This window comes from Anarrhichthys ocellatus, unplaced genomic scaffold (assembly GCF_004355925.1).
Source record: "Anarrhichthys ocellatus isolate YVR2014 unplaced genomic scaffold, GSC_Weel_1.0 scaffold1, whole genome shotgun sequence".
NCBI lineage: Eukaryota > Metazoa > Chordata > Actinopteri > Perciformes > Anarhichadidae > Anarrhichthys > Anarrhichthys ocellatus.
Window position 1 is genome coordinate 16,403,528 of NW_022280031.1, and position 24,938 is coordinate 16,428,465.

Below are 24,938 nucleotides of genomic sequence, written 5' to 3' on the forward strand. Positions count from 1 at the left end.
ACACACACACACACACACACACACACACACACACACACACTAGATTTAAGGTTTCATGTCACTTTGTCAAATCTTTGGGTGAATAATAATGAATAAATAAAAAAGGCATTTATAAACTCCTCACTCACCTTTCCTTTGGTTCTTTCCTTCTCACTGACTGCTGCATCGTCCTCTGATTGGCCGTCCTGGGACAGCGTCTTCTTTGGCGTCGTGACCTCTGAGGTCGTCTGCTGCTCGTCTTCATCATCATCTTCATCATCATCCTCATCAGAGCCAAAGACGATGTGTTTCCCTGCTCCTGCCTTTGGAGCATCCTAACGGAGACAAATACCGTGTGAGCGCTAATGTTCTCTTCGTATTCACTGGATGTGTTGAAAAACAACTGATTGCTCGTAAGGGTAAAATATCGACGAAATATGGAGCCAATATGAGGCTTTTACCCACAATCCACCTCCAGTGAGTCAGACTTAAAGGGCTTTATATTTGAAATCAGAGTTTTTCCTTTATCTGAGAGAGGAGGTCTTATGCTGTGCAGAATGTGAAGGCCTCTGTGGCAAATCTGTGATTTTGAGCTAAACAAATAAATTGAAAACTAATAGAAGTCGAACCCACAAAGATCTCAATTAGAGGTTTGTGATGCAAACTTAGTTAATCTGTTTTGTTTCCTAAACTATATTAATCCAAGGAAAAGATTCAGCTCAGGTTTAACCAATTAGTTTATATTGTATTTACATTATAAATTCTAAAATATGTCCGTTGGCACAATCCAGACCCCACAGCCTCAACCAAAAGCTAACCCTGAACCACTTAAGGCCAGATCTGAACCCTCAAACAGCCCTTTAAGGAGGAGAGGACTGGACTAAACCCTCAGAGGTTAAACCAGACCCTCTCACAGGTGAACACCCACCAGGTTGGACAGAGCTCCCTGGATGAGCTTCTTGTGATCTTCAGCCTCTTTCTGTCTCTGCTGGACAGCAGCCAGCCTCCTCATGTTGGTCTTCCTCTGACGCTCCTCTTCCTCCTTAGCTCCTAACGGTACCCGGACAGGAGTCTGCTTCTCCTCCTCCACCTCTTCTTCGCTTTGCTCCTCCTCCTCTTCGCTGGAGGACTCACTGTGAGGAGCAGGGGGAGCATTTTCTCTTTCCTCCTCCTCGCTGGAGGAGGACTCACTGTGAGGAGTAGAGGGAGGTGCTGCTTTCACAGCATCTTTGGTCAGCGCTCTGGTTCCCTGGAATGCGGGCAGCGGCGTTGACACTTTGACGGCTTTTGTTTTCTTCTTCTTCTTCTTCTGCTGCTGCTCGTCGTCGCTGCTGTCCTCCATGATGGCGGCGAGGATCTCCTCCGGCGTTGTGCCTTTCTTGGGTGCAGGTCTTTCAGAAGAGCCGGCCGTGAGGTTAGTTTCCTGTCCAGAGGATTCCCCAGCTAGCTTCTGTAGATCAGCCAGGGAGATCTCCAGACGAGTGACGTTAGAGAACATGGCTTCATAGTCAGAATCTGAGCTGCAATCAGCCGATTCTAACTCCTCCTCATCTTCATCTTCTTCATCTGATTCTGAGGAAGGGAGACTCACTACAGGGAGGACTTTCATCTTCTTACTCTGGTTCTGAGAACTGTGTTCACCAGACGGTTTCCTGGAGGCGACCTCTTCTTCAGCACCTGACGAATCGTCCTCTTCCTCTCCAGCTGTACTTTTCTTCTTCTTCATCTTTCTCTTCCTGTCGTTTCCTGAGAGCTGTGCTGGAGCTTGTGGAGTGGATCTCTGCTGCGGTGGAGGAAGAGGAGGCTTCCTGGAGGCGAATAGTTCATCTGTGTCTCCGGAGTCGTAGTCATTCTCGTCTTTGTGGTCTGGACCTCCTGGAATCCCAAAGAAGAGCTGGTTTTTGCACAGTTTGTCACATTTTGACAGCTTATTTAAAAGAGTTTTTTGTCAGATACATCCTGAGGTTCAGGGAATAAATTCACAAACTTTCATAGAACTACGAGTTGGTCCTTAAAAAACCTAAATTATTATAACCTTTCCTTGAATTCTTAAAAAAATGTTTCTTATATTATCTCAATGCATTCTATTATGGGACTTCATTCTTTTACACATTATTTATATCATATATATATATATATATATTTATCAATACATATATTTTCTGTATTTGCCGAGGTATAATTGAATCAGATTTTTCAGAAGCTCCTCTACAAATTCAAGTTCTCAAAAAACAGAAACATGTCCGTTACCTTTCCACCCAGACTTCACCAAGTAGTCGAGTCCGACTACTTCCAGCTGATCATCCTCCTCCTCCTCCTCCTGCTGCTGCTGCTGCAGTGCAGCATGGGAGGTGTCCTGGGCCGTCACCATTTTGTGGATTTCCTCGTCTGAATCGATGTCCCAGTCAGTGGAACGTGGCGTCCTCCTCTGAGCCAGCCTGTGGTTCGTCGGTGGTTGGTCTCCGTTGGTGAAGCGACGAGCCTCGGTGTGATCGACGGAGACAACAGTCTTAACTCTAAGAAGAGAACGACGAGGAGGAGACCTGCTGATAAAACACCTCAAGTTACTGTTAAGCTTAATACAGAAATACTTAATAAATAAAGTGTTCTTCACCAAACTTCACATTATAAATAACAACACAGTGGTTGTGGATTAAGATGACCCAAACTAAGTTAAGTAAAAATCACAATTACAGACTGGAGTCCTCATCTCTGCTGTATTCTTACACTGAATATACAGGATACAGTATCTGTGACACAAAACATATTTGAGGCTGATAAATCAAAAAAGATAGATCCAAAGAAATCCATCAGTTTCTATATTAAATCTAATATTCTTTCATGGATAAGACTGTGAAAACCATCACATCTTTACCCGGCTCCGCCTTCAGCATTGTGGGATTTGACCACGTCCTTCCGACTCTTCTTGCGTCTCGGCGGCTCGTACGGGGGGAACTCTCCCCGCCTCTTCTTGCTGATGTCATCGTCTCCTCCCTGCTCCTCCCAGGTGAGCTGGGTGACCGGTGTGTGCTGCTCTACAGTGGACCGGTCCAGCTTGCGGATGTTGTGGCTGTATTTGGACGGGTCGTAGTTCACCGTTCGAGCTCGGCTGCCTTTCTGACACTTGAGCTGCAGGACGGGGAGAACTCGCCCGAATTTACTGACGACCCAGTCCTGAAAACCAGAGCACCGAGAGGACAGTCAACACCTCCAGCCTCACACATGCTGCTGCACATCACACACAGAAAATTACCCTTAATTGTGCAAAGAAGAAGTTTAGCTTGGGCTCTACTGGATGTAGCGTCTACACGGAAACAGGAAGCAGGAGATGACTAGACCTTGTGTCCCGGTACTTCGGTCCCCGGCACCGCGGCCTTCATGGTGAAGTTGTCCACGCCGGCTTTGCTCAGCGAGTCCAGCATCTTCTGCCTCTCGTCCTCCACTTCAGGCTGCTGGAGGCGCTGCTCCTCCGCCGTCTGCCGCTCCTCAGCCAGTCTGAGACACAAACACCACCAACGCACCGGGATCAGGAAGAATCATCATAGATCATCAGTGTGTGGTTCAGGGAGCTTGAATATTTTCCTATGATTTAATATAATCTCTGCTTCTGAAAGGAGACACTTTACCCTCAAGAATCTCTGGAATCTATTTAAATGAATCCCTCAGAACTACTGATCTATTTTGGAAAGATAAATCTTTTCCCTTTTCCTAAGTTTGGTGTTGATCAGAACCTGAAATTGTTAACAGTGAGTGCACATTGTCACGCACCAATCACCAAGCCAAATTCCTTGTATGTGTAACGTACTTGGCAGTAAACCGGTTCTGATTCTGATCCTTCTTAATGCGTTTTTTTACACCAGCGTACAAAATCTCAGACAGAAATCATTTGTCAAGTAAAAATAACAACCGTTCTCTGGTTGCAGCTTCTCCAATGTGAGAATTTACTGCTGTTTTCTTTTTTATATCATTGTAAACTGAATAACTTTGAACAAGTGTTTGGATAAAAACAGGCTTTAAAGAGGTCTCCTTGGACTCTAGGAAATTAAGGCAACAACTTTTTTTAGACAAAAACTATTTATATCGACTGTGAAAATAAAGCTCAGATTAGTCGATACTGAGGGTAATTGTTAGTTGCAGCCCACTTAAAATAAAATTGCCTGATTTATAAATATGTGAACTTCCTCTTGCCCCACAGTCAGAAGACTTTCATGGTGAGGTGAACATAACTGCACCTGTTCAGGAAACTCTCCTTGGCTGTTTCAATCTGCAGAGTTCCTCCTTTCCATTTGGATTTGTTCAGCACCGTCATACCTGAAGAGGAAACACACTGATGTCAACATGACGATACAACACAAGCTCTGAGGTCAGTTCTGCTGAAAGGAAAGTAACACAAAACAAATCCTCCTGTTTGAATCAATTTACAGATACCTGATCTATGAAGAGTGTTATCTCCTCACACTGACGGTGTTTTCTCCTGTTGAAGGCTGAATGATACTAAAGGACATGTTCAGATGTTTGGCTCAGTTCACTTACATTTCTTCAGGTCGGCGTCTGAAATGTTGATGTTAATGTAGCTGAAGGTTTTATAAGGAACACCTGCAGGAGAAGAACAAGAGTCAGAACACACACAATGGTCACTGAGGAATCTCAACAAAAGTAATTATCATCATGGCCGTCTGAGTGTTTGGACGTCTCACCGTCGTCGTCCCTCCTGGTCCGGACCTCCACGTCCTCCACATCTCCAAACTTTCCAAATCGATCCTTCAGATCCTTCTGGGTGACCGAGTGGCTCAACCCGCCGATGTACAGCCGCTTCATAGCGCCGATTCCACGACAACACTGTGCGGACAACAAACAGAAGGGGTCAGGTACCGTGCACGGGGGCTGACTTTATAGGAACACACAGTGTCAGAAAAGTTTGATTGATCAATGTTGAGTTTAATTTATCAACAAAACACTGTTCACTTTACTTCAGGTTCTCAACTCTGATGATTTGCAGCCTCAGTGAAAACTGAATATATTACATTCTTTGGTCAATATTTTGTACATTCCATCCTCTTCATTTTAAACACAGTACAGCTCTTTACATTTAAAAAAAGATATACTTTACATATTTTTTACATATATTTTTAGATCTATTATTCTTGACTTTTACAGTACTGGTTTCCCTTCTTATTCTACATTACTATTTGATTGTGACAGTTAAAATACCATGGCTAATGCCTTCTATGTCAAAACCTACTTGGCAAAAAAACCTGTCTACTTCTGATTTATGGTTTTTGGACTGATTCCTACTGATGACAGCTCTGATAAACATCACTAACATTTGTGCAGGAGTGTAGGTTGTTTCTCTCTCTGTCAGCTCGAAGGGATCTGCACTCTTTAGGTTTATACAACACTTTAAAGTGATTATTAAACCACAAACTATATCCTACTAAATGACCATACAGTTGAATTAACAAACCTCTTTAACATAAAAAACATTATAACGGTCATGGCTAATTGCAGAGCTGTTGTTAGACTGCATTAGCTGTAGCAAGGTGGACCTCATTTTTTTTTAAGCGACACAAATTAAACAAGAAGAGATCCACATGATCACAACCATAGTCCCTGTGTGGACAGTTTACGATATAAAGAGGAAAATAAGTAAGTAAAATGACGACTAGTGGAGTTCAACGTTTCCATGCAGCTCAGTGTGTTTAGTGGAGCTAACGTGAGGTGAGTGTGAGCCAGCAGCCAGTGAGCAGCCAGAGACAGTCCTCGTGCAAAATCATACTACACATAGAGTCTAAATAAACTAATACCTCTAAAAAATCTAATTTATAACAGAGCTGGTAGAGTTATCACGATCAAATTATCGGTTGCGTTTATATAGATAAAAAACAAAACAAATGTTTACCTCACATGTATCCAAGTGGTGTTCCCTTTAACTCTGTCCGGGGCTGCAATGCAATCCTGCCGACTTTCCCTTCCGCGCTTGTTTCCGCAGAGCTGAAAGGTTCCGCTGTGTGATATTCAGCTTTAGAAAAAAATAAAAATACGCAAAAAGGTTGCCAATACGGTCATTTATGGAAATGTTTAATTATCTTGGTTATCCGTGTAGAAATTAAAAAAAAAAAAATCTCCATTTGCTCAAAACTGCCGTAATCATTCTGGACCGTCACAGCTGTTAGAGTTACGGGGGTGTCTCATAATTTGTTAGCTTATTATTTATTACCTATTAACAATAATACAACAATAAATGTAACAAGTGTACTTTTAAATTAATTATATCTAAACATTTGCAGTATTTGTATCAAAATAGAGGCACGCAGTCTCACCCTTCTTCAGAAATAGTTTATCCCACCCCCCTCCGACACGTGGAAAGTGGGAGAGTCCAGAGGGCGCGAGGCTCCAAACTGTTTTGGTTGTCAGAGAGAAGAAGAATCGAGAATCATTCAGGTAACGTTAATGGAAATAAGGGTTTAATACAGAGCTTTTAAGTTACTTTTATTCAAATAAATCGACACTATAACGAAGAAGAATACGGTAAGTTAACGTTAGTCATGACAGTTAAGTCTAACTTCACCAAGGGCATTTTATTTTGTTGTTAAAGTCAGCATAATTTTAGTTAATTAACGCTAGTGTTTTCAGTTATTCTGGTTGTTTAGACCTCTTCTCAGGTAGAAGGGAATTTATTCAAATATAAGAATTATAAACGTGTTATTTATTTATCCCACTTTAACAGGTTTAATAAAGCTACCGTGAAACTCAGGAAGATGTCAACAAATTAGTTGATACACCTCCACAAAGTCCTGAGAAGAAGTCTAATCAAGAGAAACTGAAAACACCTGTGTGTACCTGAGACTGTATATAAGAAGGATATGTACAGGACTGTAACGTTAAACACGTTTAACTTATCATCAGACCTGTGGTGGAATGTAAATAAGATACTGTACTTAAATGCAATTATGAGCTACTACTTTATTTTAGTGTCTCCATTTTATGTCACTTTGTACTCCTCTACTTTCTACTCTACCAAATTTATTTAACAGCTTAAGTTCCTTTGCAGATTCTGATTAATAATGCAGAATATAAATCAACTCATCAATTACTATATATTTTGTTAAAGATTAAGATTCCCAGCAGCATATAAAGTAGTTGAAATTAGCTCCAACTTTTCTAGCTTCAACATTTGTAACACATTAATTCATCACTTATTATTATCCAGTAATATGATATAGATTCTTCTAAAATGGGCCATTTTACATAATGAGCAATTTTACTGTTGGTACTTTAAGCATATTTTGATGCTAATACTTAGTATTTATACACTGTGGTATTACTACATAAGTAAATAATCTGAATACTCCCCACACTGTACTACTTTTTTATGCTGCTCTCTTCACCCATTGAAACTTCCAAATGTTTGTTTGTCCTTCAGGATGATGGAGAAGATGAGTGAAGAGAACATGGAGGAGGTGACGGTGCTGGAGGCTCAGATTGAGCTTCTTCAGGCTGAAGTTTTAGCGTTGCGGTGCCAACAGAAGGACAACCTCAAGGACATAACGTTTGACTTCAGAGGGCAGATGCAGGATGCCATGTGAGTGTCGTTTTTATTCATGTTTAAATCTCTCTTACACCATCTTTCACTGTTTTAACCTGTAGCATTTCCCCCACATACAAATGTACATCTTAAAATCTAGTCTTCCTGCCTACTTTGAAGTAAACCTGGGCATTGCAAAGGCTCGTGGGCTATCATGAGAGTCACTGAACAGTTTGTTGTCCGTCTCCACAGGTCGTGTATGTGTGGACAGAGACGAGGAGACGAGAAGGAGACGGTGCTGTCCAGGCTGAAGGAGGTGGTGGAGGAGCTGGAGGAGGATCTCAAGCTACAGACACAGAGGAATGGCATCAGTCTGAACAGCTGCACCACAAAGACTCTGCAGAGCAGTAAGAGCACAGTGTTCTCTGATGTGTTATAGACTAAATGATTAATCAATGAATCAGCAAAATAACCAGGAGCACAGCTACATGCACAGGATATTATTCCATTTACTAGACTATACTATTTATTATAGCATTAATACAGTTTAGTACCTTGTTCCCATGCTTAATATTATCATGGCCATACATCAAAAAAAAATGTATTTGAATCATTGCCAAGCGTGAATCACATCCTGGTGGTTTCACACTATTCCACTGATCGACAGTTGGCCGCAGTAATGGGCCAAGAAACGTGGGTCCTTCGTAGTGTAATAATGTACTTACACTGGCGTGTGTGTGTGTTTGTGTGTACTAGGTGGCAGAAAGCTGGTCCAGCAGCTCTGTATATCAGGTCACTGCTCTGAACTGGTCTTCCAGGTGGAGTTCCAGCTGTCTGAGGTCAAGGTGAGTCATTTAATTGTTTAAATAATGTGTTGAAGAGACAGAGAGTCTGGTCCACAGTGGCCACCATTGGTCCCCTCGCCAAGGCACCGGACAAGTGGAGTTGATCGATTGTAGCTTTTAGCCTTTTTTAGCCTCTGAAAAGAGGGACAAAAGGAACGTTTAAAAAGGTTCCGGTAACACACTCAACAGAATTAATGCTGATGATGCGTCCAGCCAGCAGAGGGTGACAGAGGCCTGTGTTTAGTTGTTCACTGATGGAGGGGTCAATGGCACACTTGAGATTTAAGTAGCTCCACTCAGACCTCAGCAGCAGCTGTCAGGCATGCAAAACAATAAAAAATAATCACTGTGAGGTCTTAAATGTCATCAAATCATCAGACCAAACGGCCTCAGAGGGAAAGTACAGTGTGAGGTGCTACAAGGTAAAGTCACGCCAACGGCAACAATCGGGACTACAGATGAAAAATAGCCTCTTGGCTAACTCTGGCTCATTTACAGGAATGTTTTATTATTGTGCACTGTCTCGACCAAATAAGCAAATAAAAAAAACAAAAAAACTGATCACATTTTAGGTGTAGATGTCACCTTCAAAGTAAAAGCTCTCATTTAAAAATTGTATTTATTTTATGGCCACTACTACCAAGTAAGTTCAGATTAGAGAAGTGTCTCAATTCTACATTTTACATGTCTCCTCTTAATGTTCATGTAAAAGAGAAGTTTCTCAAAACGTTTCTCTAAATAGAGTTGTGAAATCCTGCTCAAGTTTCAGTAACGATCATTTTATCTGTACCTTATTCTGAAAAATATAAACATGTTTTTCTGTAAAACTCTTTAAATTTTTGTCTAAACACAAGCATGATCGCTAAATAACTGGAAACATGATTTGAATCAGGAACTATCTGATCAAAACATACATTTTTTTAAGAATCTGATCCGACCTTTGATGCCAACTTTAAGTATTTAATTTTTTTTTTTTACCAAAAAAGGTTTGAGGTTCGAAACATAGCTTTACCTTCAGGCCTGTTCGAGGCACATTTTAATGACCCCTTGACATCAGCTGATACCGTAAATGTACAGTCAAGAGTAATTATAATTGTATTGTAGGGAGATTCTGTATTATTCATGTCGGTCCAGAAGTCTTCTGGTTTTCATTGTGACTGGATCAACCAGCAGAACAGCTGGTTTCATTGAAGAAGTGTCATTAAAATTAATTCTATTGTTTCTGCTCTGAAATCTTGACTTGTTTTGAAAATACATTTTTTGGGGAACAGTCCTTTTTGTAAACAAACACTCTCTTCTTACTCTTTATTATAGTTTGTTTAATACTTGCTTTTTACATTCTAACATACTGTGAGCTAGTACAACTTATATCTGAAAACTGTTTTGTCAGTGTTTCTCTTTTAGATACGCCAAACTAAAACCAGTGCAGTCTGATGAAACAGTCCGACAATAAAAACTGCCTTCATGAGGCTTATAAAGTTCATTCAACTATGTTTTTACTGCACTTAATTTACCCACATGCAACATGAATCAGCAGCTCTGAATGTCTTGTCTCTTCCTGCTCACTCTGCTGTCTTCTCTTCTCAGATCATGTACACACATAGGCTTCATTTGACAATACGTCATCATTCATCACTGCACTGATGAAGTGACTCTGAGTCTTTGATTGTGCGTTTGTCCTGCAGGAGGGTTCAGGATGTGAGCGGACGATCAGTGATCTGAACGTGGTGATGGACGCCAGCGACCTGCAGAACTTCAGCAGTTTCCTGTCTGGGTAAGAACTGATGATGCAGATTGATGTGAAGCTGATCTGAAAAGAACATCTTACTCATCACTCCTCCCCGTGTATTTATGTCACATCATCTCCAACCACCCTTCTTCTGTCTGTGAGTTGTCGCATTAATCTGGAATCAGAATCCACTTTCTTTTGTTTAGCAATTTTATTGGTTCTCCATTAAACCCACCGTACATGTTTGCCGCGTAGGAAATAAAAAAAGTATAACATGCATGGAACAGCTGCATCATTCAAATTATTACAGTTGTAAAAGATTCCACCCCAACCCTCCCCATTATACCCGTAAATCCAAAACTTCACAGGAATAGTTTTTACAAACAAGAATTACAGAAGAAGCACATACAAAGAATCGGCTTTAGTGGCCAAGTAACACATACAACAAAAACATTTAATAGACCTTTTCTTCAACAACAAACCTTTTCAGAGTGAGCAACCTCTTGGTAATGGTATTTACCTTAATGATCATTGATTACTTGTTATAATCAACATTAATCAATCAAAGGAATTGTGTAAAAATGCATCTCTAGTCAATTTAAAGTTACAATCTCAAAGATCTCATTTTTGTTTTCTTTTGCGGTGATTAGCAGTAATAACAGGTGTGTTTGTGCCTCTCACTTCTCTGAGATTCAAACGTTGTATGAATTTTTACCGGGAATGTTGCCGTAGACACCCGGTTCATAACACTGCAAAGGGCTTTCATCAGAGAGCCATGAGCTCAACCATTATTGTGTTACCTCATTCTGCGATATAGTGACCCAACATGCATTCAATAAAGGAAAATCTTCACGATAACCTTAACAGACTGATTTCATTCCTGGTAAATCAGAAGTAGAGAAAATAAACCCCGGTCGTATGAATTCATGTCACTACTCGGCTAAAGTCACGCTCGTGTTCGGACTAGTGCCTTTTTAAGACGCGTAAAGCCTCAAAACTCACATGTGGGATATGTGCTGAGGTATTTTATATCGTAGAAATAACACCTTTGTGATACACTGGATTGCAAACTGTGAGCCAGACCTTAACGTCAGTGATGGACGTCACATAACTGATGCACTTGAATCCCTGCAGTCAGTCTCCAAATCCTGAAACCAGAAGAGTGGAGGCCGTTGTAGCAGAATAATGTCTATGGTTTTGGAACCACATGTTCCTCTGTCTCGCATCGTGGCTTTAATGTTCAGGTGGCCACATACTTTTGGCCTCGTGGAGCATTTAGTCGGTTAAACTGAACTTCATCATGTGGGAGTCAGATATCGGACTAATTGGTGCGTTGTGACTGGTCTTTGGACTGAAACCCAGTGGCCAGTGAGTTGTCATTTATGCAGCTCTACATATTTAATATTATTATGAAACTGTCTGTTTAGTTTAACTCAAGTATTTATTAAAAGTAGAAGATCTCAAACTGAAAACAGCTGAACCGCCTCACTCCCACATGCACTGTTCTCACTCAGTCTCTTTACTCACGAACAATACGCCTTTCTCACGGCACTAAATGTAACTGATTACATTCAGAATGGCTGCATTCCATTTAGGTGTGCTGGCTTACTGGCACACCTACCTCCAGATGGTGCACAGCCATCACTGGTATTAGTTACACCTGTTCTTCTCCTGAGGTGGCTGTTAAATATCTGGGCTCAATCAGGTCTGTTGAGGTTTACCGAGTGAGGTCTGGAGCTTCAGTCACCGGTTCATTTCTACCAGGCAGTTTATACACTGCAGGGATCGTGTTCACTGTGGTCGAAGCTAGTGGATCACAAATTACATCTCAGTTTCATCTTTAATCTGAATAGCTAAGCTGTGTAGTGAGCAGACATTCTACTGTGAAAGGTAAAACCTCCTTCAGCGACTTCAGACATAAATTTAAATATTTTTTGCCTCTTCAACTGTCAACTGTCAAGGGTTTTTAATAACACTTACCTAAAGTCTTATCACAAAACGGTAATCTAGCTCTTCTAGGAGCCCTATTAATATAACTGGAAAACCAAAAACTAATTTAGTCGCTCCGCGAGCCAATTTACCGGTTCAACCTACAACAAAAGTTCACCCCTTTCGATTTTTGGGCAAAATCGACTGAGACCTCCTCAACTTGCACCACCCACAGTGAACTCAGTGTTTGTCCTTCATTCTCCCATGAGGAGGAGATCAGCTCCAGGTGTGTGACTTCCCAACACCTGCTCCCAATACTGTCATCTGGGAGTGGGCAGAGCCACCTCCCATTACTCTGCTCCTTCAGGGCCGCACAGAACAATATGTCTGCCCCACTTCCATCGTTGTTTATGAACAGAAAATAAGTGTACCAGCTGGTGAGCTGAGCTCATGTGGAGGTCTGCTCGTGATCCGCTGCAGATTATCTATATTTTTAACAGCCTCCAACAGAGCTATTTGAGTCATTTTAACCACCACAGTAAATCTGTTTAATTGCTCAGGTGCGTTTTCTGTCCCGATAACACACAGTCTGCCAGAAAGCGTCTGTTCTGTACAGTTGATCTGCACCACAAGAGCAGAAATCTGATTTGCTCTATATCTGAAGCCAAACCACATCTGGATTGTATGGTCCAGTCGTCAGAATCTGGCAAAAAAAGCAGATGGAAAAATACTGGAGATAATGATTCTGACAAACTGCTGCTTTCTCAGAGTCTGAGAGGGAGAGAGTCGTAGTTCTACCGTCCAAATGAGACCGATAATCTCTGTTAAATCAGGCTGGTCTGAATTGTTCAAGATAAACACACTGACACTGATTTTTATTGGTTATTATTATCATTCAGCAGACACGTGTTTCCACATCTGTCCTCTCGTCCCCCCTGAAGTGGTTCCTTAACTTTGTTAGTATTCAAAGTAACACCGTGACCACACAGACTGTGAAGTAAAAGTCTTCTGTCAGAGTCACACAACAGTGCTGCTGTGTGGCCACCTGCTGGCTGCTTGGCTGTCCTCACAGTCACAATCACTGTTGTCACACGTTGTTATACTGAAGAAAACAGACGACGTCGGGATCATATAATAACGATCACTGCCTGGTTAACGGGTTTATGAGCTGCAATTGAAACACTGTTTCATACGACAACAGAAACCAAAAATGTGTGAATGAGAAGAGCTAAATGGAGACTTCGGCTGCATTACCAAACAGTTTAGCTGAACACGGAGTGTGGCCGTTTTCTTACTTTCATCCAGCTGTTTATTAGCAGTACAGTTGAGAACTCTTGTAGCCCAGCAGTGGGCAAGTGACTGCGATGTGGAAACACTGTTGAAGCAGTGCATTGTGGGATGGACCTAACGGACTCAAGGCAGACTGGATTATGTCAAACATCCTCCTGAAGCTCTGCCATGAAAACACATTCCTGCTCTTGTCATCTGGGGATCCAAGCTGACTAAGTCACGAACCGGTCTGACCCCCCAGCCTGCTGATCCAGGCTGTTTGTGTTTCCTGGTCCAAGGCTGATAGTGTGAAGCCAGACTGGGCTGCGGTCAGGGCAGCAGCAGGTGGTTTACTTCTAAGACTGTCGTTGCTATAAAGACACAGATCCTTACAGTATACATGCAGATCTTCCAGACGGTGTAACTAAACTAGTTTTGCTGTGTAGTAACAATGTTAACTTCCATACTGCAGCAGGAGCATTCCTAAAATGCACTGTTACTCTGATCTCTTGCATACCAATTTTCACTAACACAAAGCTCTTAAACAGATCAATCTGAGACTGTTATTGGTTCATCATTCAATGAGGCACCTCAAGTGATCGGAGCATAAATCCTACAACATATATCAGGAGTAAGCTACATGGGTTGTGTTTGAGTTTCTTCAACCAAATGATGCAAAAACTATATTCTGAAGTGACAGCCTTAATGTCTGTAGGACATCAGTATTTATTTTTCTACCAACCAAAATATGTCTAAAACGGAGCATCCAAAAGATTTTAGTCCAAGTGTTTCTTGTTTAATTTGATCTTTTTTCCGCTGTTTGCTGCAAACAAATCTTACTTCATCTCTGGGATGATGAACTGAAGCCACTAAAGCTTTCCAAGTCCTCACATCTCATTAGAGTCGCTGCATGATAAGGTTTTTGTTACCAGTATGGTTTAATTGGATCCACACTGAAGATGTAATCAGATGGGCATCAATCAGAGCCCAAATGAGTTCCAAACAACATCAAACAAGGGATCAATCGGTATCTCTCTCTCCGTCCCTCTCTCTTTGTGTTTTTTGGTAGTGCTCCACTATATGGGAGCGTGCTGCCATGTTTCCATCAGCTCTTTGTGGAATAACAGTCATCTGGAAACTTCACCCGGCTGCCGTCTAGCCTTGGGCCCCCATGGAAAACTCTGGAAAGCCTGTAACAGAATGTCCCAGGCTCACTCAAACAAAGCGAACCAGACCAAAACACAGATTATTTTTTTACTTTACCATTGTGATATGAAGCATACGGAGTATTGGGATGCACCTTTTTTTTTAAAACTTACATTTTGCAGTTTTTGGAGGATGGGTAAATGCTTGATTTACTGTGTATTTTGAGATACTATAGGTTTGAGCCCCGGCTCATCCTGTCTGTATGTCGAAGTGCCTTTGTGCAAGACGCTGAACCCGATGGGCAGGCCAGTACCTTGCATGGTGGCTGCCTGCCATCACTGGTGTGTGAATGAGAGAATGTAAAGCGCTGTGCTCGGTAAGGTAGAAAGGCGCAATTAAATGCATTCCATTTACAAATGGTGTTAACATTGAACCCTTCAGTGAAGACTGACTGCCTCTTTTAATGACCAAATATAGTACCTGCGAAACTAAACCAGTCCCACAAACTGCAACTGTACATTGTTTTTATTGCAAATAGAAATGTAAGCAGATATATTTCAGTTTTAGTCAATCCATAACGTCCTGACCGACACTCAACACTGTACCTGATCACGTCCTGTTTGAACACAGATGGAGGACTGAAGCTGCTGCTCTGCTAACGTGCTTCATAAAGAACTAATACATTATGTGTGCAACATCATTTCAGGGTGGAGGAGAGCAGAGATCTTCTGCTGTTCTTCAGTACTGTCAGGACCTTCTCAGACCGATGTGACGACCGGCGCAGAACCTTCCAGCACTTCCAGGTGAGTGAAGACGCACCTGCACCGAAATGGACCTCAAACTGGCAGCCTCATCCTCACACACCTGCTCTCCATTAGCTGTGCGTCTGTGTGTTGTTAACACGTGATAAATAATTAGCGCCTCATAATGAGTGTGGAGGACTCTGCCAGCTTGGCAGTTTTTCTTTAGTTTTCTTTCTATATGAGTCATTTTGGACATCCCTGCATCATTTATGGGGGAGAAGATGAGTCCATCCATAATTCTTTGAGACCAGATGGTCCATCAATCAGGATCAGACGGACATAAAATGGGAACTTTATGTTGGATTTAATCTTAAACCTCTGGTTGAGTCCTGCTGGGTTTCACCCTCATCCATCAGTGGAGGAGCCTCGTTGTCTTGTCCAGCGTAGAGGCCAGAGGGTCAGTCCAGAGGGACAGGGTTTCTCTTTGTTGTCTAGAAGGTACTGACATCATGTTTTCTATTTCAAAACAGTCATGAAGACGCCTCCAAAAATGTCAGTTTTGTCTGCAAAGTGCTTAGATTCAGGCCGACAGAGTAGAAAACTGCAGGTCAATGGCGTAGTGTGGATTAGTGTGGGCATGGTAAACATCAGGATGGGACTTTATTGAAGAAGTAGCAGCAAAATGTCAAATAGTAAATCAAACTGCTGAAGCAATATGGAACTGTTTCTCCTGTTTACTCTGAGAATGTAAAGTTCTGCCAAGTTGGCGGTGCTGAAGGAGGATTAACCCACATTTTCCATAATGGCCCGTGTGCTCCAAACTCTTATTTTGCTTCGGTTGCATTTTCTTCAGCGTTATTGTGGAAAACTGTAACTCCCGTTGTAACTGTTCGACTGTAGTGTGGGCAGTGCCTTGTATGCTGATTTCCACGCTTTAATGACACACCGACATAAATATGTATTTTGAGAAATAAACAAAAATACAAAACACAAAGAAGTCGCATGCAATCCAGGAATCTGAACATTTGTTTGTTGCTCTTAGACCACGACATTAACCAGCCGGTCAGTGTAGGACTACAGGACTGCAGATGATGGGTGGCTACGTACCGGTTTCAAACCACACACATTCACACATGACTGTCTCTGCCCACAGATGCACAAACAAGACTCTGCAGTCAGCCATAGGGAATGGTGTAATGCACAACTTACCAATGTTAGCTAGAGCTCTATTTATATTGTTCCGGTTCGTATGTATAGGTGACGGTTTAAAATATTCAACATCTTTCCATATTTGCTGATTTAACGTATAAATATAATTGTAGTTGCAATTAAAGGGCTTACTGTAAACCAGATGTTGTCAAACTGTCCTCATGAGCCTCTGCCATTATCAGTATAGCCAATGGCTCAAATGGCCACTTTAGGCTGGTTCCAAAAGCAAGTCAATCCCCATTGACCCCCATGTTAAAATGCCCAATTTCACAGCAGAAAGAAATGTACAATTTACAGCCTGGTACAGAGAACAAACAAGTCTGTATGTATATATCCTGTAGTTGTCAGACTCACTAATGGTGTCAGAGGGTACAGAGAGATAAACGAGTCTTTTACAGTGTCCATAGCCAATTTCCCTGTTTATGACAACTGTACTGTGGTGAATTTGTATATAATTCAGCTGTTTAAATTATATTAAGGCTTAAAGTTAGGCATATTTGTGGGCATGGCTGCTTCTAGGGACAGGTTGGTGTCGAACCAGGTCGCTAGCTGCTCTCAGCTCCACCGACAATCCACCTCTTTGTAGTTACTGCCGCCCCACCTTGAGCTTCATAACAGCTCTTCAGAAACCTGTGGGTGACGTCACGGAGACTACGTCAGTATTTTACACTGTCTTTGGTTTTCTCCTAAAAGTTTCTAATGATTGGTGGAGATTGTTCACAGTGAAGATGACTTTGAAGAGGGTAAAAAAAAGTTTCAGAAACCGCAGAAAGACATCTTCACTGCTAACCTTCGGCTAGTTACAGTCACTATTGTAGCTCGAAATGTCCTGATCACGTATGAAATCTCTATTTACTTTTGTAGTGGTGCTATCAACAGGTGGAATCTGAAGCTAAACTACAACAGGACTCTCATAACCACTGACAAAAACTCACTTTTCTATTGCTAAATATATGTATAAATATGTGAAGCAGCCTCCAACAATAATTCCAAACGCATTTTAATTTAAAAAGTTTGACTTTATTAATATCCATGTCACATACACCTCTTCCTGTACACGACTGTCTTATTCACATCAGTAATAATTTATAAGTAATCTTTATTACTGGAGGGGAAGAGTAAGGGACACAAGCGAGACATTTTAAAAGCAGACAAAATACAAAGGAGTAACTTTCACATTACTATAGTTCATAGATACATTGTTTCCCAGTTCACTTCAACCCGGAGTCTATAAATTAAAAAACAAAGTGAAGCTAAGTCACAAAACACTTAAGAAAGCCTGCAGATGAACAAGTCTACATGGCCATTGACCTTTATAGAGAGGCCTTTTAATGGAGTAATTAAAAGTGAAATAAATTCACACAATAGCCGAGCAAAACCCAGAGGGTTGTGTTCATTTTAGTCATTTTCTGAGAGAAAAGTATATACAGACTGTCTTTGTATGTCAGGACAATCTAGTGTGTGTCAGCTGTCTAAGTCAGCTGGGATCTATAGTCTCAAAGCAACATATGATGTATGAGAAATAATAACTACGCTCACAGACAACTTCCTTTAAGTGCCACTTCAGAAACGTCTGACTGTCATGTGACGAGGTTTAAAAAGATACTGCAATATCTTACTGTCTCCAAGACTCAAATGTTAACTACAAAAATCTAATATTGGAATGTGATTTATCCAAAAACATCTAAAATGGTGACATTTCAACATTTCCATTCAGTGGTGGCCAAATGAAGCATGCAACAACATTAATACACGTGATCAAAAACTGCACTTCAGCCATGTGTTCTTTCACAGACGTCTCTCCAAATGAAACTGTTAAAAAATGTCTATTTTAAAATTTGTTTAACAAAAAGTTTGTTTTTTAAAATACAGGTAGTTACTAGTGTGCGTGCGTGTGTGTGTGTGTGTGTGTTGGTTCAAAGTCACCAGCAGTTTGTTTAGTCTCATTCATGTAGGTCGTACAGTGTCAGGTCAAAATGAAACTATACATTGGACTCTGGTTGTAGAGGTGTTGACTCCTCCCACTCATTTGAAGGGTCACATCAGTTCCACACCACCAGTTGAAAGGACGTTCAGAAGGCACATCATCTGAGGTGTTTTCTGAGCAGGTGGCCTCAATCTTTTTTCGGTTATTAATCATTTACAGATCCATTGTCAAGGCTTCATTATGCTTCAAACGAGGTGCTTGTCCAAGTTATTAACAGCATCTGACGCCCTCACTGCAACGGGGGAGTCAAAGGCTGCATTGGACACACTTTATGCTGTAGTTGCCAGGTGTGTGGCGGTGTGGAAGTAGGTGTGGTGTAAATTCTTTCTCAATCTCTTTCATCACTTTTCTTGGTGAAATGTGTCTGTAAGTGTGTGTTGTTTTCCCCACTTGTACGATTTAACGTGTCAAGACTACGTCATGATTCTGAGGACACAGCAAAAAGGAGGCTATGACTACATCCTGCCTTCTAGTGAGGAAATGCATAACGAGTAGAAAAGCAGATTTTTGACGAGATCAGACAAACCAGTTTGTTTGAAGCATATTGAGGTCTTCACGCCGTTTCTCAGGTGATTTTGAACTAATTCATGTGACTGTAGCTCTTAACAACTCGTGTGCAACTTCCTGCCAAACGGTTAAATGGCTGGAACTCCTCACCAATCAGTAGAACTGAAAAAGACCAGAGTAGAGAAACTCCCTCAATTCTACACCTTCAGTGCAGTGAATGGTTTGATTTCGACCTGACAATGTCACAAACTGTTTGTAGATTTGCTGAAGTAAAAACATTGACACTTTTATCCCCGCCATGGGACCAGCACCCCAAAATCCAGAACGTCAAGGTATCCCCCTCGCACTTTGTTGTGGGAAAGCTGCTCCATCAGCAACAAAGGGGCTACAGTAAAATGTCTGCCTCGTCAGCGATACCGTCCGACAGGCAGTACCTTCATACAGGTGAAGCTGTCGGGGTACTTGGACAGCACCACGGGGTTTCCGTCCATACGGACATCGCTGAGGCTAGGTCGTAGGTAGTAGGTGTCATTGGCCCTGCAGAAGGTGTTTACGGTGACCTCAGTGATGTTGTTGTTCTGAAACGAATAGAAACGATGTCAAGCCGGTAACAGAGGGAATCTTAGCTGGTAGAGTCAATATCGATTAGTCTCACTCACTACGTTCTAGCAAAAAATACATGAATGTCATCAATTTTCAATTAAATCTAGAACACAACAACTTGTATAGTAAGAAGAGGGCCAGACATTTCTGAAGTCAATGTATTTCTAGGTTGACTTGGCTAAGCGGAGAGCAGGGCCGTCCTTCAATCAGAGGATCGGCAGTTCGATCCCCGGCTCCGCCTCCACTAGTCGCATGTCAATGTGTCTTTGAGCAAGACACCCCAAATTGCTTCTGTAGCTGTGCCTACGGTGTATAGATAGATACTGAATTGTAAGTCGCTTTGGATAAAAGCGTCTGCTAAATGACTGTAAATGTAATTTGTGTATATTTTAGTAAGATTCAAACCTGTAGATGTAAGATCCGGACATTGTCTGGGATGTGTGGAACAGCTTCCAGCTGGTTGTCAGCCAGGTACAGGTTGGCCAGCGTGGTCATTTTCTGTTGGGGAAACAAATTCACACCATTGGAAACCCTGTAGATTCAGTTGATTTGTTATGAGTTGTCCTATCCCTGTGTGGGAGGTGAAAAAGTGTATTTATACATATTATACTTTCAGCATGCCTGGCTCAAAACCAGATATACTTGAGGAATAGCAAAGCCGTGAGAGAAGAGATTCACATGACACAGCACAGGATGTGGACGGCCCACCTTCATCTTCACTCGCATCAGTAATAATTGGTATATTCCTAACTGAAAAAGTTGAGAGAGTTGATGATGTTTACCTTAAAGGTGTTTGCTTTGACACCCTTGGTTTGGAGGAGGTTATAGTTAGCGTTGAAAGATTTCAGTTTGGCAGGAAGCATAGGAAGTTTGACCAGTTTGTTCTCAGCCAGAGTCAATTCCTCCAGCAGGGTCAGCTTAGAGAACGCCCCGTCTTCAATCTCTGAGATCATGTTCCCTGTCAGGTCAATCCGCTTCAGAGTCACTGTTGATGAATGTAAAACAATCTCTTAATGCAGTTGTAGCCATTTTAGCCGTCTCACTTTCTTTTGTTGACAATGTTTCTGACTGGTTATGCATTTCAGTTCCATTTCAAAAGGGTGGGAAGTTAACCGGGCGACGAGCTGTAGAGCTGCTGGTCGCAGATAAAAATACGGCGTACACTGACAACGGGTGGTCACTAATTACAGCACTTGCAGGTTTGAGCATTCTTCGGGTGAACAAAGCTGGAACAGATATCCATCCAAATCTTCCTTGAGTATTATTGTCCCTCTGCAGACCATTGTCCAGCACAAAGATGTCTTACATTGTAGTTTTCTTTAAAACACATAGACATGCAACCAAATAACCAGCTAAATCGTTCGACCAAGACCCTATTGAGAGGGGCATCCTTAAAAATTGTTTTATGAACTAGTATTCCTGCTTTGTTATCAATCCAGAGATCTCTGAGGTCTGAGGTTTTCCTTTTTACCAAAATGGTGACGTGCTGCTTACAATAATAACCGGGAAGTTAATGTATGATATGATTGTTATGACCAATCGGGATTCAACTCTTTTCATTATTAATTTAGTTACTAGACAACTTCAAACAATTTCCTCACTCATTAAATATGTGGCCTTTCTGTCAGCTCACTGCTCATGAATGACTTTTGATATATGATATATGTGAACAGGTGTCACTGTGTCCTTGTAGACAGCATTTGGTGAGCTCTGACGGCAAAGTCAGAGTCACCTCGTTCTGTTATTTTAGAAGACAAATGCAGCTTAAAATGTGTCTGTTAGCTTTACTCCGTTTATTACAATACATCTTACGTCGCTACGCTGACGACACGTAGCTATTCCTCCTTAAAGGGGCACCGCAGTGATTTACTTTTCCATAAAGTTTGGAAATTATCTAGAGACAGATTTTTCAAAAACAAAATCTGTGCAGCAGAAGCCAAGATATCCTAACTTTTACGTTTGGGTAAAGTTTTAAAAAGACTGCATCCTACATTTTCCATAATCGTTAGTAAACACCCACATCTTTCAAACTCCACACCTCCAGTGTATAAAGCCGGCTACCTGTTATGAATTGGTACTCTCCAAGACGAAGCTGAGATAACCCAGATGACACATGCTACAAGGGATTTCTGTAAATATTACCATTTGAGACGTATAATATTTCAATCAAGAAATATTGAATCAAAAACCTAGACAAAGATAGACGAACCATTTGCTTTCAGGTTCTGACAGCACGGCTGGACAATCAAACAGCTTGTGATGGAGACAGTTTCCAGACTCACCAATGCCCTCAAAATCTTTGGTGCTGATCTTCTTGATCTTGTTGAAGCGGGCATACAGGTACGCCGTCTCTTTAGGCAAGGTGGGGACGCTGGTCATGTCTGGACTGACCTCTTCACAGTACACTGAACCAGTCAGACACACACACAGCAGGCAGGTGGGCAGGTCTGCAACACACAAAGGCACAACACAAAAATCAAGCCTTCTTCAGAATTCGCTGTAGTCGCAGCACTTCTACGTTAATCCAGCTCAATGTGATTCAGACCAGGGCTGCATCTAACATCTGGAATCTCCTCAGTTCCTGGTCTACTTTCAGACCCCTCAGACGCTCTGATAGATTACTCCTCGCTGTTCCACGATCCCAGAGACATTATGTGTAGATACATGATTATAACTAGGATGATTACCTTTTATATAAACAATTTCATAACATATAATTTGACCCTCTTACCCGAACTTATTCTAGTTCCTTTCAGAACCTAAAGGAACAGGTATCAAGGCAGGTTATGAGTTGCCCAAATCCTACAGATGTGGTCTTTTTAGATAGATAATGTGAACCCACCAAGCTATTGTATTTGCTGTTTTCCAACAAACACAACCTTGTTTAACTTGTTCTGAGAACAATGCTTCTTTGTTGAGTGTCTTTCCCAGACCTTCAAACCATTAACAGACTGACTCAAAGCATCTCAAAAGCAGTTTTCAACTCCCCCTATCAATTAAATTGGATGTTCTTGTCTGTACACAAGGTAAACATGAGTTTCTCTTACCAGAGGCGTCTCCTCCCTGGTCGATTGGGCCGTCATCAGGTTCATCAGCAAGAGGCAGCGCCCTCTGCAAGAGAAAACACGGCCTCTTCATACAGCGGACAAATCATTTGAGAGAGCGAAACATTGACACTGCCAGGGTTAGCAGGTCAGGTTTGGAAATATGCCAACACATTACAAGTTTTGGGTTGAAATCTCAAATATCTGTACTGTCTTGTGCTTAGCTTCAGCATGGAGTCTCTTTGATAACACAAGCATGGAAGAGGTGAAATAACTCAACCAGTGCAGTTAAACAAGGGGGTCAGGTTTTGGTTTGTTTGATTTTGGGCCTGAACTGAATACAATTTAAAGGCACTTACATGACAGTTTAGACTGTCATGTAAACCCACTGTTTGATTTGGAAAATACAGTTTACACATTGATATTGATTGGCAATATTTACCAGCCGGGACAGCGTATGGCTGGTATTGTTTTCACCTTATGAACAATACCAAAGCGGGTCCTGGAGGCACCATTATCTCAGAAGTGGTTTTGAGTACTTTGCCGGGTGTTTATATGTCTGTCTGTCTAACAGATTTTATTACCGTGGTGGTGACACAATGGTGCAAGATGCAGTCATGGAACTTTACAGGTGTGTAGTTGAGATCTAAATACAGGCTGAGTTTGAGATGGGGGTGGTCTGAGCAAGGGGGAGGGTAAGAAGTGGTTAAAGGCGTTGTTGCTGGTGTGATTCTCTCACAAGATGGTCTTCAATAAGTCTTGTTAACGATGAATTGTAAACATTGAAGGTGATAATTGAACGTGTGATGTTAATCATTGGACAACAAGAACTTTAGTCTGTTAGCGACAGTATTGGGTCTAATAAATTCAGGCTAAGTGGGCATTCAGACTGTAAACACCACTGTGTGTTAGTGGAGTAGTGTCGCTACAAGTGGAAGTGGTTGGAAAAGATGAAATATGATTTAAAAAAACGTCCAGCTTCAGTAACGGATCAATGAGTTTTAAGGTTTATCAACACCAAAATACTGTATAGCAGAATGTTTTAACTCTGGCAAGTTATCACGGCGATAATAACTTTATCCTCTGTTTACACAATCTCCAGATTATCAGTGAAATTGCACCGTTCATGTTACAAAGTCATCGACCAGGAATGTGTGCTTGGCTCTATTTGATTGGCCAATGCAGCACGTTGTTGGATAATAATTTCATAGAAGTTTAGTCGGGTTCAACATTTGTGCTGCGTTGCTTTGGCCACAGCCTCTGCATCCATCCCGCTGTTGTGTCATCACAGCAGTCTGATCGATATGAAGGAGGAGGCTGTGATTTGTGGCACAATTCTGCTGTCGGTCTGAACACAGACTCCATTCAGTATCAACAAACTCACTCTGGTTACAAGGCTGGCAGAGCTTTATATTCCACAGCTGACCACCACTGTTATTGGTGAACCGCAGTGTTGAAGACATTTTTTTCTTTTGTCTCGATGACTTGTTGATTTCAATCGACACTGTTCTTCCTGATCTTCATCTCTTGTGGATAGGTAACCATAGGTAACCATATCTGGTCATTACATATTTTCAAAAGTGCTGACATGTAGTAGCCAATGACAATCAGGTTGGTTTTAAGGTTTTGTGCATTCTTAGCCTCTAACCCTAAGAGCCTTTAGAGCCTCCTGAGACCCTTCAGTTACATCCACCAGCCTGAGGATGTTTGGCTTCACATCTTTTAACTGGTGGTGGCTGGGTGAATGCATCAGCAATAAGCTACTCAACACTGATGCTCGTGAATCTGAGGGCTTACCTGTGGGGTTGCAACCAAAGCATCTTTGTAAACATTCAGCCAGAGATTAAACTAATCTGCCACCAGTAAACTAGCTGCTAATGAAAGAACCCTGCACCACCATGGGTCTGATGCTTGTTGATGCTTGCAGTTTGTCATCCATCACCAAGGGGGACTAACTGAGTGGATCTCAAACCACTCAAAGGGAAGAAACAGAACTTTCCACACTGTGTACCGTTAGCCTGAATGAAGCTTGTGGTTTAATTGTAGCAGCAGAAGAGGTTATGAGGTCTGTCTCTTAAAGGTCTGGCACTGACGGTCTTGTATGAAAAACAGCTGGTCCCAGATTAGGTTTTGAGGATAATTTTCACAGCCACATTCACTCATATCTTTTCCTCTCCCTCTCATGCTCAGGATAGTTTGTGGCTTTTTTTCTCTCCCCGAGGATAAACCAAACCAGCCTTTGGTTTTGGTTCGTCCAAATATTTCTTGAAGAGGTTAGTGTGGTTAGTTGACGGCTAGTGTGGTTTGCTTCAGGGTTCGGTCTGTCTGGTGAGAAAACAAGTCAGATACAGCAAGGTGTGTGTGTGTGTGTGTGTGTGTGTGTGTGTGTGTGTGTGTGTGTGTGTGTGTGTGTGTGTGTGTGT

General features: G+C 41.7%; 3 protein-coding genes across 7 annotated transcripts in view; 1 reads left to right on the plus strand and 2 right to left on the minus strand.

The window, feature by feature from the left end:
- Positions 1-5,934, minus strand: part of nol8 (nucleolar protein 8) — a 10,918-nt gene extending 4,984 nt beyond the window's left edge. For 2 of the 5 annotated variants that reach the window (XM_031853114.1, XM_031853146.1), the window contains exons 1-9: positions 5,879-5,934; positions 4,677-4,818; positions 4,513-4,575; positions 4,212-4,290; positions 3,318-3,474; positions 2,855-3,153; positions 2,230-2,525; positions 908-1,854; positions 129-314 (exon numbers count right to left, since the gene is read on the minus strand). In XM_031853114.1, the coding sequence (XP_031708974.1) occupies positions 129-314; positions 908-1,854; positions 2,230-2,525; positions 2,855-3,153; positions 3,318-3,474; positions 4,212-4,290; positions 4,513-4,575; positions 4,677-4,797 (2,148 nt within the window). In that variant the 5' untranslated portion in view covers positions 4,798-4,818; positions 5,879-5,934. Of the gene's footprint in view, positions 1-128; positions 315-907; positions 1,855-2,229; positions 2,526-2,854; positions 3,154-3,317; positions 3,475-4,211; positions 4,291-4,512; positions 4,576-4,676; positions 4,819-5,303; positions 5,638-5,878 lie in introns of those variants that run through there. The other 3 variants (XM_031853138.1, XM_031853128.1, XM_031853120.1) reach the window with 3 other exon arrangements.
- Positions 5,935-6,441: 507 nt separating this feature from the next.
- Positions 6,442-24,938, plus strand: part of cenpp (centromere protein P) — an 87,076-nt gene continuing 68,579 nt past the window's right edge. Inside the window, exons 1-6 of the mRNA XM_031860714.1 lie at positions 6,442-6,507; positions 7,403-7,561; positions 7,757-7,911; positions 8,261-8,349; positions 10,035-10,123; positions 15,129-15,225. Of these exons, the coding sequence (XP_031716574.1) occupies positions 7,404-7,561; positions 7,757-7,911; positions 8,261-8,349; positions 10,035-10,123; positions 15,129-15,225 (588 nt within the window). The 5' untranslated portion in view covers positions 6,442-6,507; position 7,403. The remainder of the gene's footprint in view (positions 6,508-7,402; positions 7,562-7,756; positions 7,912-8,260; positions 8,350-10,034; positions 10,124-15,128; positions 15,226-24,938) is intronic.
- Positions 17,393-24,938, minus strand: part of ogna (osteoglycin, paralog a) — an 8,586-nt gene continuing 1,040 nt past the window's right edge. The window contains exons 2-6 of the mRNA XM_031860848.1: positions 22,519-22,582; positions 21,754-21,918; positions 20,254-20,456; positions 19,877-19,969; positions 17,393-19,446 (exon numbers count right to left, since the gene is read on the minus strand). Coding sequence (XP_031716708.1) covers positions 19,276-19,446; positions 19,877-19,969; positions 20,254-20,456; positions 21,754-21,918; positions 22,519-22,582 — 696 coding nt within the window. The 3' untranslated portion in view covers positions 17,393-19,275. The remainder of the gene's footprint in view (positions 19,447-19,876; positions 19,970-20,253; positions 20,457-21,753; positions 21,919-22,518; positions 22,583-24,938) is intronic.